Source organism: Parasteatoda tepidariorum, chromosome 8 (genome assembly GCF_982258835.1).
Source record: "Parasteatoda tepidariorum strain Cologne lab strain chromosome 8, Ptep-v5.0, whole genome shotgun sequence".
Lineage (NCBI taxonomy): Eukaryota > Metazoa > Arthropoda > Arachnida > Araneae > Theridiidae > Parasteatoda > Parasteatoda tepidariorum.
This window is the reverse complement of record NC_141762.1, coordinates 99,769,426-99,787,784: the sequence shown is the minus strand read 5'-3', so window position 1 is coordinate 99,787,784 and position 18,359 is coordinate 99,769,426. Positions and strand designations below refer to the sequence as shown.

The 18,359-nt window shown below is 31.0% G+C and overlaps 1 protein-coding gene across 1 annotated transcript in view; it reads left to right on the top strand.

Moving 5' to 3' along the window:
- Positions 1-13,982: 13,982 nt before the first annotated feature.
- The window catches only part of LOC107440939 (reversion-inducing cysteine-rich protein with Kazal motifs), an 82,267-nt gene continuing 77,890 nt past the window's right edge, over positions 13,983-18,359 (top strand). The window contains exon 1 of the mRNA XM_087169501.1: positions 13,983-14,178. Within this exon, the coding sequence (XP_087025627.1) occupies positions 14,124-14,178 (55 nt within the window). The 5' untranslated portion in view covers positions 13,983-14,123. The remainder of the gene's footprint in view (positions 14,179-18,359) is intronic.

Sequence of the window (18,359 nt, the reverse complement as noted above, 5' to 3'; positions counted from 1 at the left end):
TTAAAGTTAATTAACAAAGATGAACAGAGGTTGACGGATGTTGATAAAACTTGGTATATGCGTTTTATGAAACATAGAAAAACACAACTGCACCTGAAAATAAATACCAGCCACATAGCGATTCAACGAGGAAAAGTGACGACTTAAATAAATAAACAATCGATCACTTTTTTCCATCATTTTTTTTTTTTTAAAAAGTCGTTTGATTGCTCATCGAATTTTCTTGCGCAGCGAAGTCAAGTCAGTGTGCTTAAATAAATTTTGTCATATATATTTATGTTATTATTTTTATTTCTGAATTAACTTTTTATAGCCGTAGATTATTTCTAATATATGATTTCTTTTTCAAAAAATATAATTCAATTAAGTGGCTATTAAATGAATAGGATCTATCTGTATTGGTGCCCAACTTATTAGATTTGAGGGGAAGGTGACTAATAAGTTATTAGAGTTTGCCGGCCACTGACGACTGAACGAAAATTTAAATTTTCAGGTCCAGAAAACCTGCAATAAAAAGAAAACTAAATTTGACTTGCATATTTCTTCTTTTAACCTATATCGATTTCAATATGAACCTAGAACTAAATCTTATGTTACAATAATTAGACGAACTCATCAGACGTACTGTAGTGTTTTAATAATTGCATGTTTTGCACGAGTTAATATGCAATACTCTTATATTTAAACATACATGTAATGTGTTTTTATTCAGGAGATTTTTTAGATACTTCCTATTTGTATTTATTCTTAACGTATTGCATTACAATGTTAACCCATTGATACAAGAACGCAAGCAAGTGCAAACCGGTTTCAGCCGCGCAAAAACAATAATACTGTATAGTATTACCCGATAATTTAGGTATTACATGGAATTTTATAGTGCGTCTAATAATTTGGCGATGGACTGTAACTTTTTTTTTCCTTTTATGGGACTCAACCACGTATTAATTAATCGTGCTCGTCATATTGATGGGCAAAAGTATTCTAGAACGTCATTTATGTCTTTTTTCTTTGATGTCTCCAGCATTATAGTTGACGTTGGAAAAATAAAAAGAAATGGCGAAGAAGAGAAAGATGATAAGAAATCGTCTGCCACAGAATAACAAGGATAGACATCTAGATGTATTTGTTCTTCGATTCAATCTTTTCTTATTTTATATTTTTTTGTGGGCATTGTTTTACACGACATGCTTTTTATTCCACTTTTTCCATTTCGTTTATTTATTTTTATTTTTTTCGCTACGTAGCATTCTGCAACTGTTAGAATCCATGACAAATGCGTTCTATTTTATATAAATAAGCAAATTTTTTTGCGTACTAGGAAAATTGAAATTATTATTCTAGTTGAAATACTATCAGGTCATTGTTGCTTTATTTTTACTTTCAGTTGTTGGTAAATAAAATATTAAAAAGTATTAAAAATTAAAATATTAAAGCAACATTTCCACTTTAATAACTTCAAATAAAAAGGAAATGAAGAGAAAAGGTTGACGGAAGGTAATGCAAATATTGTGTGCCTAGTTTTAAAAAGAGAGCTGCTTTATTTATAATATTCTCGAAAGCTGTGTGTCGAATAAATAGCTAAACTGAAAAAATTTATTTTGATAGATTAAAAATAATTCCTTCTACAGTCCCTGACCAAATTATTAAAGGCACTATAAGATTCTATACAATATCTAAATTATCAGGTGATAACTATACAGCATTGAAGAAATTAAATTTCTTTAATGTCCAAGTTCTACGTTTTTAAATAATTCAGAAAATCTGGCTTATACGTTTTTTATGCTTATAAGCAATGTAACAACAACTGTAGTACTTTTTTTTAGAAAGGATACTAGGAATTATGTCTGATATCCGAAGTTATATATTGTCTAAAGTGGAAAAGTAAAATAATTTGAGTTAGTAACAGTTAATAATTCAACAATGGGTTTTTTTTTAATTCTGTCTTAAAATAAGTTTTACCGCATTAATAAATAGCATTAGAATAATTTAATTATGTTAATTCTATTTCAAAGACTGATTGCTTAATGATTACAAAATGATTGTTTAGAAAAAAATATTACCAAGAAAAAATTTATTAATTAAAAAAATGATTACTTAAAAAATAATCACATGAAAAGGTTTTTTTAATTATTCAGTTTTTAAGAAATCATTATTAATTTTTTCTCGGTAATCACTTTTTTTAAGTAATCATTTTTTCTAAGCAATCATTTTGTAATGTTTTTTTTTCTAAGCAATCATTTTTTATACGTAATCATTTTTAACCCTTTTTTCTATGTAATCATTTTTTAGTTACTTATTTTTTCTTGTTAGTCATTAATTGCATTAATAAGCATTTTACGTAAGTATTTTTACGTAAGCATTTTACTTAAGTAATTTTACTTAATCACTTTTACGTGATAAATTTTTACGTAATCATTATTACGTAATCTTTTTTACGTAATTATTTTTCACGTAATCATTTTGCGCAATCATTGTTTGCGTAATCACTTTACGTTATCATTTTTTAAGTAATCATTTTTTCTAATTAATCATTTATTCGAAGCAATCATTTTTTAAGTAATCATTTTTTCAGTAATCATTTTTTCAGTAATCATTTTTTTAAGTAATCATTTTTAATTAATTATTTTTTGTTGGTAGTCATTTTTTCTAAATAATCATTTCTACGCATTTAATTTGTAATCATTATTTCTAAGCAATCATTTTGTAATCATTTTTTCTAAGCAATCATTTTATGTTAGCTTTATGTAAGAATTTTATGTAAGCCTTTTTACTTAATCATTTTAAAACGATCATTTTTACGTGATCATTTTTACGGGAAAACGGGAACATTTGAACGGGAAAATTTTTAAGTATGATTTAAAATATTTTCGTGATGAAATTGCCAGATTACAAAATAGGAAAACAGGAAGAGCAAATTGAGGTAAAAGCATAAAAAGAGGAATTTTGTTTTATAGCGAGTTCTTACTGTAGTACTGAAGCGAGTTTGATTTGTTAGTTTCCAGAAATGGACCCGAGAATATTTTCTCTACATTTTCAACTTATTTTATGAGTTCTATTGGGAGTACAAATTAGATCGGTCCGTTTTTTGTGGTCAAAAATGCATTTATTTCAGAACAAAATGAATGAACAGATTTATCAAAGTATTGTCCATCGCTGGCTACTACTTTTTCCCACCTCTCAGGCCATTTTCGAATTCCATCTCGAAAAAATATCTCGTCTTTTGAGGCGATCGAAGTTACGATTTCTGCGAAACAAGTGAACCGGTGACCTGCCCAATCGTGCAGCGTTCATCGGAACGACCCGTAATCAGAAGAAGCTATGTCCAGCGAATACGGTGGGTGCGTTAAAATATTCCACTTAAGCGCTTCCAAATAATTTTTGCGACAATTATCAAGCAGAATAATAACTTAGTCATGTCTTTGCTCGTATTCCGGCAGCTTTTCTCGTCATGTACGACTCAAACGAATCAATTGTAGCCTGCACCGATCGCCTGTAATAGAATTGCTAAGTTGTAGCAGCTCATGTATACAACACCATTCACCATTCTTGAAACGTCGAAACCGTTCCCTACATGATTTATCAGATGGAGCATTGTCACCATAAACTTCTACAAGCATTCGATGCGCTTCAGCTGCACTTCGCTTGCAATTAAGGCAGAAACATAAAACCTCCCACAAATGCTGCTTAGCTACCACAAAATTTGACATATTCAACAAAGTAAGAAACAAGGTTTTTGTATGAAACTCAAAGCGATATAAACCGAATATTATTGACAGATGTCTAACCTCTCTGAAAGCACCGAAACCAGCTGTCACTGTGTATTCACAACAGCCAGAGCCATCTTCTGAAAACAAACCGAAATAAGTTGTACTCCCAATATATGTTTGCAGCTTATGCACAGTAAATAAAACTTATTGATTTTCTGAATTTTCTTCGTTTTTCTTTTTGTCTAATTTGTTTTTATTTATTGAGCTATATATATATATATATTATATATATAATCTACAATGCTCCATTCAAGTTGATCTCCCTTTGCTCAAATTAATCATACATTTCATTAATTTGATCATTTATTATTCCCCTCACAACTTTTTAACTTCAGTATTTACATTCAAAAGATAAGTTTCAATTTTAACTCCCTGGGACTTCACTCTGTCCCATTCTCTCATAATTATCACCAAAATTCCCCTTTTTTTACCGACATCTCTCTACCTATTATTCAAATTCCTTACCTACTTAATTTACATCATTGTTTATCCATTCTTTCATTTTCAATTTCTCAATCAAAAATTTAAACTGTGTCCGCTGGCGCCATCTATCCATCAATATTGATTAATTTCTAAATCGAACCAGTTGCTATTCATCTACAGATTTAATTCTTTTTATTCATTCTATCTATTTACCCATTTTGTTTTATTTTTATTCTACTTCCAAAGAATAAAAACATTTCACTATTTCATTATTTTTCTTCGTATCACAAAATATTTTTTCATTGATTATAACTTTTATATATATCATCTTACTATGAACATTCGTATGCCCACAATGTTACTCAAAATATTACTGAATGATCTTTTACATTTTTTAAATTAATGCTTACTGCTATAAGAATTTTTTTGTAACTTTTGTCTTATTCGATATCATATTTTCCTATTTTATAGTTAAACTCAAAAGTGCTTATTTTTTGATCGCGTATATTTTTCACATAAATAATTTAACGTCTCCTGGCGCCATCTATATATATTAATCCATATTAATTCATTTTAATGTTTAGAATCGTAACTTATTATTTATGTTTTTTTTTTTTTTTTTTTATAATGCTTTGAATCTTGAACATTTTTAAACTTACATTTTAAAATTTTTTATATTTTTGTATTAATCATCATTTTTCTTAAATTTCTTTCTTACTTTCATTTTTAATTTATTTTATTTAATTTTTAAATTTATTTAATTCTTTATGTGTATTATTTTATTCTTTGCCTTTTACTTATTATTAATATTTTATAGTATAAATATTTCCTAACTACTCATCATATTTCCTACGTATTTTTTGATTTGCATTTTTGTCTATTAATTTTTGTTTTTATATTAGGTTAGGCCTTGTTTTTAACCAGTGCCATCTATGCTTATTTTGAAAATGGCACAATATGGGGAAAAGTCGCAGTTATGAGAGAATGAAAAGTGTTTACGGTTTAATTTTTTAAAATTTGAGAACTTTTTCCAACGCTGCACTATCTGGGCTCACTAAAGTTTGCAAAAATATGACGTTAATTTTGATAATTTTTATCTAGGGGGATTTTTAGCAATATTTAAGGAATTTTTTTAAAAAATTTTAACAATATTTAAAGAATATTTTTGAAATATTAAATTATTTACCTTTGTTGCATACGTACTTTAAAATTATAGTTGAGCTTTTATTTTTATTAAAGAAAGAAATTTAAAAAAGTATGCAAACTATATAATGATTTAAATTTAGTACATTATGGAATGATGAAGAAAACAGAGTATACAGTCCCTGGCAAAATTATTAGACGCACTATAAAATTCTATGTAGAGTCTTAATAATCAGGTGATACTATGTATCTTTATTGTTTTTACGCTACTTAAACTGGTTTGCACTTGTTTACGTTCGTGTTTCAATAGGTTAAATTTGACGATTTACAGGGTGTTTATAAATTCCCGGACCCATTTCGATGTTTAATAACTCATAAAATGATGAAGATATAAACAAACTTATGGCATTTATTGATGGAATAAATGCCATATTCCTCTTATATTTTCCTTTTCAGGTATGAATATCTTTACTTTGGTAAATATCGTCTGCGCGTGTGGTTAATTTCATATAATTTCTTTTTTCAGTCTAAATATCTGTACTTCTCTAAATATCGTCTGCTTATAAATTGCATTTTTCTCTCTTTTGTTTTTGGCAACTATTCCAATATTATGTTTACTTTTGATGTGTTTGTTCTATGTAATACTTTTCCATGTGATGTTTTATTCGAGCAGATATTAAGGAGAATGCATACACCACAAGAGAAAGCACAGATTTTATGGTGGTTCATAGAAACGAAATCGATGGTGCAACAAGCACAAAGAAATTGCAGAAGAATTTACTAAAAAGATCCTCCATCCAAAAGCAGCATCTTGCGGTGGAAAAAGAATTTTCTAGAGACTGGAAGTATCGCAGATAAGAAACGTTCCGGATGTACCTGCACAAGTGATTTTGACGTTGAGCGAGTCAGAGAGACATTTTTAGACAATCCTAGAAGATCTGTGAGATCAGCGGTAAGAGAATTGGATATGACAATTTCGACGGTGTACAAGGTTATTAAGAAACAATTAAGACTGCATGCATACAAAGTTCAAATTGTTCTAGGTTTGGAACCGGACGATAGGCCTAGGAGGATGGCGTTTGCAACAGATATGGTAGGAAGGATAGAAGATGCTGCTGATTTTCTGAAGCGCATAATGTTCTCCGACGAAGCATCCTTTCATGTTTCTGGCATTGTTAATCGCCATAATGTGCGCATATTGGGTTCTGAAAACCCCCGTGAATACCGTGAGACACAAAGGGATTCCCCAAAGATTAATATGTGGTGTGGACTGATGCGCGACTTAGACATGTTAGAAAACTTCGTATTTCCACAACTAGAAGAGCTTCAGCCACATGCCTTTTTGCAACAAGATGGTGCACCACCTCATTGGAGTATCATCGTTCGTAGTTCTTTGAATGACCATTTTCCAGAAGATGGATTAGGCAAGGAGGTCCAATTCCTTGGCCACCCAGATCACCTGATATAAAGCCACTGGACATTTTTCTTTGGGGATTTATAAAGGACAATGTTTACAGGAGGATCGTGTCGAACATTGATGACCTAAAACCCAGAATTACAACCGCAATAGCCTCTGTGGATGCCGACATGCTTGCCGCTACCTGGCGTGAAATTGACTATCGATTTGATATTCTCCGTGCGACGAAGGGGGCACACGTGGAAGTTCATTGACAGGGGTCATGAAACTTTTTGAGTCTATCTAACCATTTATGTTATTAATTTTAATCTATCTTTATTATTTTATAAGTTATTAAACATCAAAATGAGGACTTTATAAACACCCTGTATAATATAAATTCGACAATTGGATAAATAAGATGACATATTATGTAAACATAGAATATTTGTTATATCAGGTAATATATTATTATACTGTAATAATTAGATCAAATGATTAGACGCACTGTAATTTTTACTAATTCCATCTTTTGCCCGAGTTTATATGTAATACTTTATTTAAATATGCATATAATGGGCTTTTATTCAGGAGATTTTTTTTATATACTTCCTTACAGTATTTATTTTTAAAAGATTGCATTACAATGTTAACCACTTGATACACGAACGTAAGCAAGTGCAAACAGTCACGTCAAAACAATAAAGTTGAACCTGATAATTAAGATTTTATAAAGAATCTTATAGAGCTTCTAATAATTTGGCCAGGGAGTGTACAGAAGCGGCTTTACATAATTGATAGAAAAACAATTCTTTATTTCGATGCGTTTTTCATTTGTTCGAATAACACAATCAAATCAACTATTTTTCAATGATTGTATTCCGGAAGCTCGCAACTTCGGTGATCTTACAACCCGTGGGTTCATACAAATTTTAACACCTCTTGTTTACGGATTATGTTTCGAAATATTTTGGAGTCTCTTGATTGTTCCTTTAAAAAAAAAATTTTTTTTTTACTACAGTCAGACCCCGATATAAAAAACCCCTATTTAACGAATTTCGCGATTTAGCGAAGTTTTTTTCAACCCCAGCAAAAACAGAGTCAAAAACCCCTAATTAACGAATAATTAACCCCGAATTAACGAATTATTTCGGCATCCGGAAAAAATATTTTTCATTAATTTTGATCAGAAAAATATTGCATTTTTTTGTAATTGGCAGATTCTAAAGGGAAAAAAATCTTTCCTGGGAGGAATAAAATAGAAAAAGTGCATATTCGTCTCAAACAAAAGAATAGCCCGCAACGGGGAAAAACAAAATTCGTCGTGGGTAGGTGGGCAGAGTCAATAAGACATTACACTTGCAAGGTCATTTTTCCGGGGGTTTGTCACGTGGACTATGAGTCAAACAGGAAATTCTTTTCTTATCTTAGATAGTCGTTTATAACTAGTAATTTTTAATAATACATACGTACAAAAAACAATTTTTTTTAACCCCGATTTTACGAATGACCCCGATTTAACGAATAAAATTTCCGGTCCCGATGAATTCGTTAAATCGGGGTCCGACTGTATCTATTTTTTCCCCTTTTAACTAATTATTCATTATATACCTTTATTTTTCTCTTTCCACCCATTGACAGATGGTCTTGAAACATTCGCTTAATTTTTTCTCTTATAAAATGGTTCAAAAATAGTTAGCGATATAAAAAATTAAAAATATAACCCAAATTTTTTGTTTCGATTAATAAATATATCATGGTGCGTAGCGTTCTTAAAAAGTGCTTAGTGGTGCTTATTTTCACTTTTCGTTTTTGAAAAAGCCCTTAAAAGTGCTTTTTTTTATTGGGTGTTTTTAAGAAGTGCTTAATTTTCCCTTATCAAAAATGAGATTTTCGTCACGTATTTTGCAAAAGCGTGGTTTTTACATTGTTCTGTTCTACGTTTTCACAACTCTGCTGTATTTTGCAAGATATTTTCAGCTTCAGGCTTCATTTTCCACTCTCTGAAATAAACCAAAAAATCTCTTTTTATGGTGGCTAAATTTATCAAGAAAAGAGTTCTTTGTCAGAAACTAGTTATTTTATCATGATCATGTAAAGTCGTTGAAAATTATTTTGCATTGTGTTAATGTATATAGTGCTTAAAAATATTCTTAGGAGCTTAAAAAGTACTTAAAAGGTGCTTATTTTTTATTGAAAGATTTGGCAACTCACCCTGTTTATTGATTTTGTAATCGATTGTTTTTAGATTTCGTTTTTGTTTTGCGCAAGGAAATCCGAAATAAGGCCAGTTAATTGCCAAGCTAAGTGGTTAAAATACAAGTCTTTAATAAATAGTCGAAAAAAATTTGAATTTTAAAGTATAAAATTATTTTAAGGAATGTAATTTTAAAAGGAAAAATGAAAAATTTTAATAAAATTCGTCTAATAGTTCCGTAGCAAATGAATTTTAAATAAAAAAAAATTTCTAGGAAACTATTCTACCTATTTCTTTCAAACTGTTTGCTCTTTAAAACGACAAATATCAGAAATCGTATTTCCCTCAAAGGTATGTAGTTTGTTCATACGTAAGCGTTCATTAATTCGCTTAATTTAAGGCTAGCATCTCGGACGATTGAGTCCAATTATTAAATCAGAAGTTATTTACGGTGTTCCGTTACAATCTTACTCTTGTGCGCATGTGTCTGCGCACTTCTTTCGTATGCTCAAGGACGATTGAATATGGCGGTTCACTGCAATGGGAAGATATTCAAAGGAATTATCAAAAAAATTCAAAGATTGAGAGTAAAACATTACTTTACCTTAACGACTAATAGAAAAGCAGAGAGGGCCGGGATAGCCTGGTTGGGACCATGACCGAGAGGTAATGGGTTCGATACCCGCCGACCGAAGACTCCCCTTGTAATAAATGGTGACTGATGCACGTTAAATCTCTCGAGTTACAAAGTCCCCCATGTTCCCATAACAAATCAAACCTCTGGGGGTACTGATCCAGGAGTTTCCTTGTCTTCTGGATTGGGTTCAAAATTGCAAGGCTACGGAGCTGAACATTAGTAGTCGTAAATCCAATATAGGGTCGGCTGTACTACCACGGTAATAAAATAAATATAAAATAGAAAGGTAGAGCCATGATGGCTGACGGGATAGAGCGCTCACCTTCCACTGAGGTGAACCAGGTTCGAATCCCGGCGATGACTGGTCGATAGGAATTCCGCATCCGGCTTGCACCAACCACAGTGCTGACGTGAATATTCTCAGTGGTAGACGGATCATGGGTTTGACTCCTCTGGTCGTCAGGCTAACCGTGGGAAGTTCTCGTGGTCTTCCTCTCCATGTCACGTAAATGCGGGATTGTTCCATCAAAAAGTCCTCCACGAATTTCGCCCAATACTTGATCCAGGAGTTCCCTTGTCTTCTGGATTGGGGTACAAGGCTACGTAGGTGAACATTAGCAGTCTTAAATCCAAAAACTGGGTAGGCTGTTCAACAACTGTTATAAGAAATAAAATAAAATAGAAAAACAATCGGATAAAGATAAAATTCATTAAAACAATTCAAATAAGAAAAAAAAATTAAGTTAATTCCTGTTTAGCTCAACAAAAAAATTTCTATTTTAGTTACTTTTTATAAACTAATTGCAATTTTGCAACTATAGGTAATTAATTTATTTTAATGAATGAATTAATATTTGTAAAAAAAACTGTATTAAAATCAAGTTACAAGTTTTAAAAAAATTGTAATTGAGCTTGAGTGGATGACTAAAAAGTATTTTATTAACTATTGAAGATTCGAACAAGATATATAGGAAGAGTGTGAACTAATAGTAAGAATTGAAAGAGAAAAAATAGCATTTGCAGGAAAATATGACAATAAATTCAGATGAAAGTATTAAAAGACTTCGGGGAAAAAGTTTAGTAAGCAATTTTTAACGTTAGAACATCTGAAGAAGACGAAACAATAACAGTTTCATAGGCTGTTATTCCAATGAAACTCATAACTCCTCCCTCCTCCTCCCCCTCCGACACTGCAATTACTTGTCTTTTTGGAGAGAACTTTACCTCCCTAAGTAGATCGTAAATTGTTTATTTTTTTTCTTTTGTCTATGTGAGAGACGAAACAACTCAGCTGTAAAAGAAACATGGAATAAGCACTAATTGCGGGTTGCTTGAAAAAGAAAGAATAATAATCCCGCCAAGGAAGGTGGAATCGAAACCTAAAATGAACGCCAAATTCGCCAGTCATCCTTTTTTTTTTTTTTTTTTCTTCTGGGAGAAGACGAGCGTAGAAGCTGTCTGGAGGAAAAAAAGACCATTTTAAAATTAGCCTGGTATTTGTTAGATATTCATGAGCTCACACACATTAAAGCTGATTAAATAACGTACAGTATGCAAAAAGAAGAAGGAAAATGAATAACTTTTGATCTAGTTATCGGATCTTCATGTACTTCATGTACTTTTTGAAGATGCAACCTGGGGTTATCGGATCTTCATGTACTTCATGTACTTTTTCAAGATGCAATCTGGGATTCGCTAATTAGAGCGATAGATAATTTAAGTTAATTACTTTCTCTCAAATAAACATAATTTTTTTTTTCCACCGGATTCCTGACATCCAAAATGCCGAGCCGTGATAAGGATAGAACGTTCGCTTTCCAATGAGGAGAACCAGGTTCGAGTCCCTGCGTTGGGTCATTGATATAAATTCCGCATCCGGCTCGCACCGACCGCATGAAATATCCTCAGTGGTAAACGGTTAGAATTCCTTTGCCGTCAGGCTAACCGTGGGAGGTTTTCGTGGTCTTACTCTCCATGTAACGCGAATATGCGGGCTATTTCCACCAAAAAGTCCTCCACAAAGGCAAATTACTTCCAATCCAAGAGTTCCCTTGTCTTCTGAATTGGGTTCAAAATGACAAAGTGACGGCGATGAACCCAACCGTAAACCCAAAAATTGGGTCGGATATTCAATAACGGTTATTAAAAAAAAAAAAAAAAAATTTTAAGAAATACCGTAATTTGGAAAATATTTGGGTAAAGGTTGAAAGTTTAGACCCTTTAATGTTACATATTTCGTCCTATCTAGATAGTTTTTCAAGCGTATGTGTACACAAGTATAAAATACTTTTACCCAAAGGAAATTCCATGCAAACAATACTAAGTATACACTACATATTTATTTATATTTTCTTTTTTCAATTCCTTCTATTAGTTAACACTCTCCCTATATACCTTGTTCAAATTTTCAATCCTTCATAAAATACTTTTTTATTCATCCACACAAATTCAAATATACATTTTTTTAAAACTTGCAGTAAATCACTCTTGAAGTTAATACAGTTTTTTTTCTTCAAACATTAATTCATTCATTAAATTTGATTAATTAATTTTAATTTTATCTGTAAGAAAATTTTTTAATTATTTAATGAAAAGTAACTAAAAAAAAATTCTTTGTTGATCTAAGTAAGAATTGACTTTTAAAAAAAAAAATTTATATTACTTGTTTCATTAAATAATAGACGAAAATATTTTGAGGTTCACATTTATATATTTTGAGGGTCAGAAATCCACGTTTTTGTGACTGCAATTATAATCCCCCCCCCCCCGAATCCTTAAGACTGAGTTTTATATTTTTTAACCGTCGTTGAACAGCCGACCCAATTTTTGGATTTACGACTACTAATGTTCAACTCCGTAGCCTTGTCATTTTGAACACAATCCAGAAGACAAGGGAACTCTTGGATGAAGTATTGGGAGAAATTTGCCTTCGTGGAGGACTTCTTTATGGAACTATTTGCATTTGCGTTACATGGAGAGGAAGACCGCGAGAACCTCCCACGGTTTGCCTGCCCGCAAGGGTACTCTAACCCATGATCCGTCTTCCACTGAGGATATTTCTCGTCAGCACTGTGATCGGTGCAAGTCGGATGCGGAATTCGCATCGACTAGTCATCGCCGGGATCGAACCCCAGTTCACCTCATTGGAAGGCGAACGCTCTATCCCCTGAGCCATCGCGACTCGTTAAGATTGAGTTGTGAAAATCGAACCAAAACTAATTTAAGTTACTGCTTTTCTCTGTGCAAGTGTTAGCAGCTATGTATGTCTTATGCTTTAACGTGGCAACTGGAAATTTCAATTTTGATGTAAATTTTTTTTCAAATGAAAATGAATATAATTTTTTTTTTTATCAAAAAGTAATATTAAAACAAATCGACAGTGTGAAATCACGGGACAACCTTGGTCTCGAAATTGGTCCCGCAGTGGACTAATCGTTAAGACACGGTTCCCACCAGATAAACGAAGTCAAGCGTCACTGGTTGCGGTCAGTGTGCGAGTGGGTGACCACTTGGGTCAGTCTGCGTAAGGATTGAGGGTGTGCGGTATGGGTCCTCGTTAAACTGTGCTACCGTAAAGTGCTCGACTTCGCGCGTAGGTCGTCGGGCTACCGAAGCGGGGGTGCCATCCCCTCCGCAGAGGTTCAAAATTGTGATGGCATGTCTTCGGATCATCCTCCGGGATGTTTCCCAGACCGTCGCCAATAGCCCATTGTGCATCTCTAGTGCGACGTAAATTAACAACGACAACATCGTCTCGAAATTGTGAAGCTTTTACCCCCTGTGGCTCACAGCAGGCAGTAGCGGAAATTTTTTCGCTTTCATATGCATGCAAAAAAAAAAAAAAAAATCAACATAAATGCATTTTTAAAAACGTGTCAAATTAGGTCTGAGAAATTCGGTAGAGCATTATTTTTAATCAAGTTAATAATTGACATCCTCATTTCTTTAAAACTTACTTTTAATGAAGAAATCAATTAAAATAGAAGCTAATGATAACTATTTATGACGAGCAAATTTATATTGATATTATTATTTGTTTTTATTGAATTATTTAATTAAAGTTAACATTATTCTTAATTATTAATATTATTATTAATAATAATTATTTAATGATTGTTATTAATATATATAACTAATAATAATTATTAAATTAATAATTTAAATAATGTTAATAATCATTATTAATATTATTATTATTAATATTTATTACTTAATTAATAATATTTATATATAAATAATATATAATTAATAATTATTTAATTAATAATTCAAACAATATTTAAAATTATTATTAATATTATCATTGAAATTACTGCTAATTATTTTTATTGAAATGGTTTTAAAAGAAAGTGATGACAACTAAATTGTCACCAACACAAAGAATTCCGATCTTTTGAGAAAAAGGAGCCAAAAGTTGCGCCAAGTGTCTGTGCCGTCAGAGAGTGAGAGCGCAAGAAAGTGTGACGGAGGTTGTGTGATGAGAAAGGGATGAATGTAAAAAACGTCGTAGTAATTGTGATGCCTTTGGATTAACACTCTCGATTTTTATGTGTAGCCATGCCGTTCATATTCCTTCTACTTTTAGAACATTTCGTGACAACATGTAGCAGAGGTAAGGCATATATGTCATTATATGGCACATTATAAAATCCCGCATTATTATGAATATTTTGTATTTCTCTTCTTTTTTCTAAAACTTTTTCTTCATTTTAGAAATAAACCTTGTGATGTTTACCCTATTTTGAGAAATGCTTCAAAAAATGACTTACATTTTTATTCATAAGTTTTTTTTTTTTTTAATGCAATCAAACCCCGTTATAGTGAAACTTCAAGGGACCGAAATTTCAGTTCACTATATCCGTAGTACAAAACAGTTTTAACTAATTTTTCCGAACTGCTCCCTCTTATTGAACATTATATAAGTAAATGCCCAATAAACTGAAATACAAAAATGATTAAAAAATAATATCTAGTAATGCGTGAACTTTTATGTTTTATTACTTTTCCTCTTGTTTACAAAATATTTAAGGATGAGAAACTGAGATAGAAGAAGCAAAACAAGAAAAAACATTTTATGGCTACATTCCTCTCAATAGATGATTTTAAAAATTGGTAAATGTATTTTATTTAGAAATTTCAAAATAACCAAAAAATGAAGAAAGGAAATTAGTTGAAGACAGAAAAAAGTTCATAATATAAAATTTCCTCTCTTTCTTTTGGTTCCACTATATCCGCAAAAAAATATTATATGTATATAGCAAGGCACGGGAGCGAACATTTCGTTCACTATATCTGGGAGTTTACTATAAAAAATGTTCACTATAACTTCAGAATAAAATATCGAATTGAATTAATTTTGAACAAGAAACATATAAAATTATACAATTAGGAAACATACAGAGTTTTTTTTAATTTGTGATTTGATTCTAATCATTCGGTACACTCTAAATTATGGTGATTTCTTTTTTAAGGAAAAAAATAAATAATTTAATTTGGAAATTCGAGAGGAACATTTATTCAGACGATACTTTTTTTTTTTTTTTTTTTGAGAAATTAATATTTGAGACATGTTTGTAATCATTCCATGTGCCCTCACGTTAGTGATTTTTATGAAAATAAATTTCTTATCAAAAGTTTCGAGGGACTGAAATATTTTTTTTTATACTTTTTGGATCAAGATGAGAGGACTATTTTGAAATTCGTCTCAGTTTAACAGAATGACGCAACAAGAGAAGATGGTTTTCTTAACTTCTTTTTGTTTAGGAGACAGTTTTTTCTAATTTTGGTGTCATGAGGGAAAAAAAACTATGAAATTAAAATTCTAAAATGAAAAAATTTTATTAAAATAATTTTTTAAGGAATTTTTTTTTTTTTTTTTTTTTTTGCAAAGTTTAGGAATTTTTTTATAGCGAAATCAGAACTTTTACAACCTTAATTTTTTCGCGCAATTTTAAATATTACAAAAAAAAAATCAAGACAGTGTTTTTATTAAAAGTTGTTTTTAGTCAAATTATTTGGAGATTTTTTATATAATAAAAACAAAGCTACTTAAACTCAATTTTTTTTTCTCATGATGTTAATTTCCATAATTCTCATTACAAAAAAAAGTAAGATGTATTTTTTCGGTCATTGAAAAAGTACAAGTGATTTTCAGTCAAAATATTCTTTATTGTAGTGGAACAACAAAGTTCCTCAATTATTTTTATTCTCATCATAATGTTAAATATCCTACTTTTTAACATTAAACAAATTTGATTTTCTTCTTATTTTCTTAATTGTTCTCAACCGAAATACTAATGTTGACAATATATAAATTACGGTAAATGTGATTCATCCAGTGATTATGTATAATAACCGGTAATTATGCATAATCACCACTAAATTTGATAAATATGATGCATTTTTGAAAATTTATCAAATTAACCGGTTTGTTCGCATAATTCCCAACTCATAATGGTAAATGTGATAAAGGTCCCTAACTTTATGAAAATTCGATTAGGATATTGAAAATAGGCTAAGTTCTTGGTTGGAAAGTTTTATTTTGCTTGACGATATTCCAGATCCGTTCGAAACTGCGTTAGAAAGACATCTCTTTCTGGAGATCAGGGATATCAGCGATGATTTTTGTAAGGAACAGTGCGAGTCTGATAAGTGCAAATGTAAAAAACTCTGGCAAAATTTGTATATCTAAAGTGTCATAACAGTCTAATATGCTTCAATAAGTAAACTTAAAATATTTAGCAATTTGTAGTTATGGCATTTAACGTTATTTGAAAGAAATGTTTTTTTTCTCTCTCTAGAATATGGGCTTAGTTTGTTTTTTTATATGTAACTGTAGTTTGTTTTTTTATGTGCAACTGTTTTGTACAATTTCACGTAAATTGTATTCTTTTCATTTCACAACACCTGTCAGTCCCTTATTCAAATTTCGTTCTGGCTACGTAAATGTATGTGACTTAAAATTACCATTTATAAACTTTTTAATTGTAAACTATAAAATATTGTAATTCGTGGTCTCTTACACCATAGTATCCAACAAAAAAATATCTTTTTGAGGGGTAACTATTTAAAAAAAAAAAACTGCACTCTGTTATACTGGCCCAATCAATCATGATATTTATCACATTTACCATTACGGATTGGGAATTATGCAAACAAACCGGTTCATTTGACACATTTTCAAAAATGTATCCTATTTACCAAATTTAGGGGTGATTTTGCATAATTACCGGTTATTATACATAATCACCGGATAAATCACATTTACCGTAACACACACACAGAAAAAAATAAACATTTTACTATTATTTATGTAATAAGAAAGATTTAACTAAATACTTTTGATTTATTGTTACTTGTAAAGTAAAATACTTAACATTATCTGGAAAAAAAAAATTCGTGAAACTTTGTTATTGTAAGATTTTAAAAGAAATCGTGATTTTTTTTTTTCGCTGAAAACACCTTTTTGATTGCTTTTAAAGCTGAAAGTGTAACATTCAATGAAAAATTTGAGATTAAGAAGCCTTGTTATGTGTTATAACGAACAGACGAACATCGTGACATGATGACAACGACATTTTTTTATTTAATTATGCCTGTTTTAAAGAGAATGGTCCTTTATTTTTCTTGGTGTGTTTTTAAATATTTTTTTTCGAGAACTATTTTCGAGAGTTCACTTTTGTAGATTGGAAACATTTTAATCCGAACCCTCCCCCATTGGAATAATTTTATAATCCACCTGACGTCTTTTTTCTGTGTGAGGATAACTAATATTTAAAAATATAAATGAAAATTACATAATTATAAATTATGTGATATTAAATGAAAAAAAGAAGTGTTTTATCCTACTTGTATTTGCGCGTTATCTATTATGAGAATTAGCTTACCTATTACTTGTTATAATTTGTTCACTGTTGTATTTATTCAAGTTGAAGTATTTTTATGGTCAGAACTCACAGTTATACACTTGTGTAGGAATTAAGAGAATTATCAGACTGTGGGTCGATTATCTCTAGAAATACTGGCCCGATTTTAATGAAATTTGATATGTGCATACATTGATACAGTACAAAACAGATTCAACAATTGTAATACACACGCATGATCTTGCGTAACATTCGTTGGAATCGGAAGGTATGAAACAGCGATTTCAGAATAAACAACAACAACAAATGGGTTAATAGGCGGTATGGTCCCCTCTTGCAGATATACAGGCCTTGCAGCGTGATTTCATACTTGAAATAATACAGTATATCATTTCCTATGGCAATTGTCCTGAAGTGTCCTGTGGCAATTTCATACCTTCCGACTCCAACGAGTGTTTCGCACGATCATGCGCGTGTATTACAATTGTTGAATCTGTTTCGTATTGTATCAATGTATGCACATATCAAATGTCATTAAGACCGCGCCAGTATTTCTAGAGATAATCGATCCACAGTCTGCAGGTTCTCTTAATTTCTTCCACCAGTGTAGTTCAGTCATGCATTTAGATAAAGTATTAGATTAAATGACTTCTGCTCTTCTATCTTTGATTTCCCATAATGTCTTTAAAAAAATACAGAAGTCACAGATCTACATCTTAAAAAAAAAATAGTAAAACAATAAAAATAAATGACTTAGAGTGTTTATCAACATCTAAATTTACCACTACGGTCATAAACATATGAATAAATTACATTTAATAAATACCGCTTCTGTCTCACCTACGATTTTACAAACTCCACCTACGCTCGCACTTCGTCGACAGGGCCAACGTATCGACGGAAACTCCCAAATGACCCAAAAAAAAAA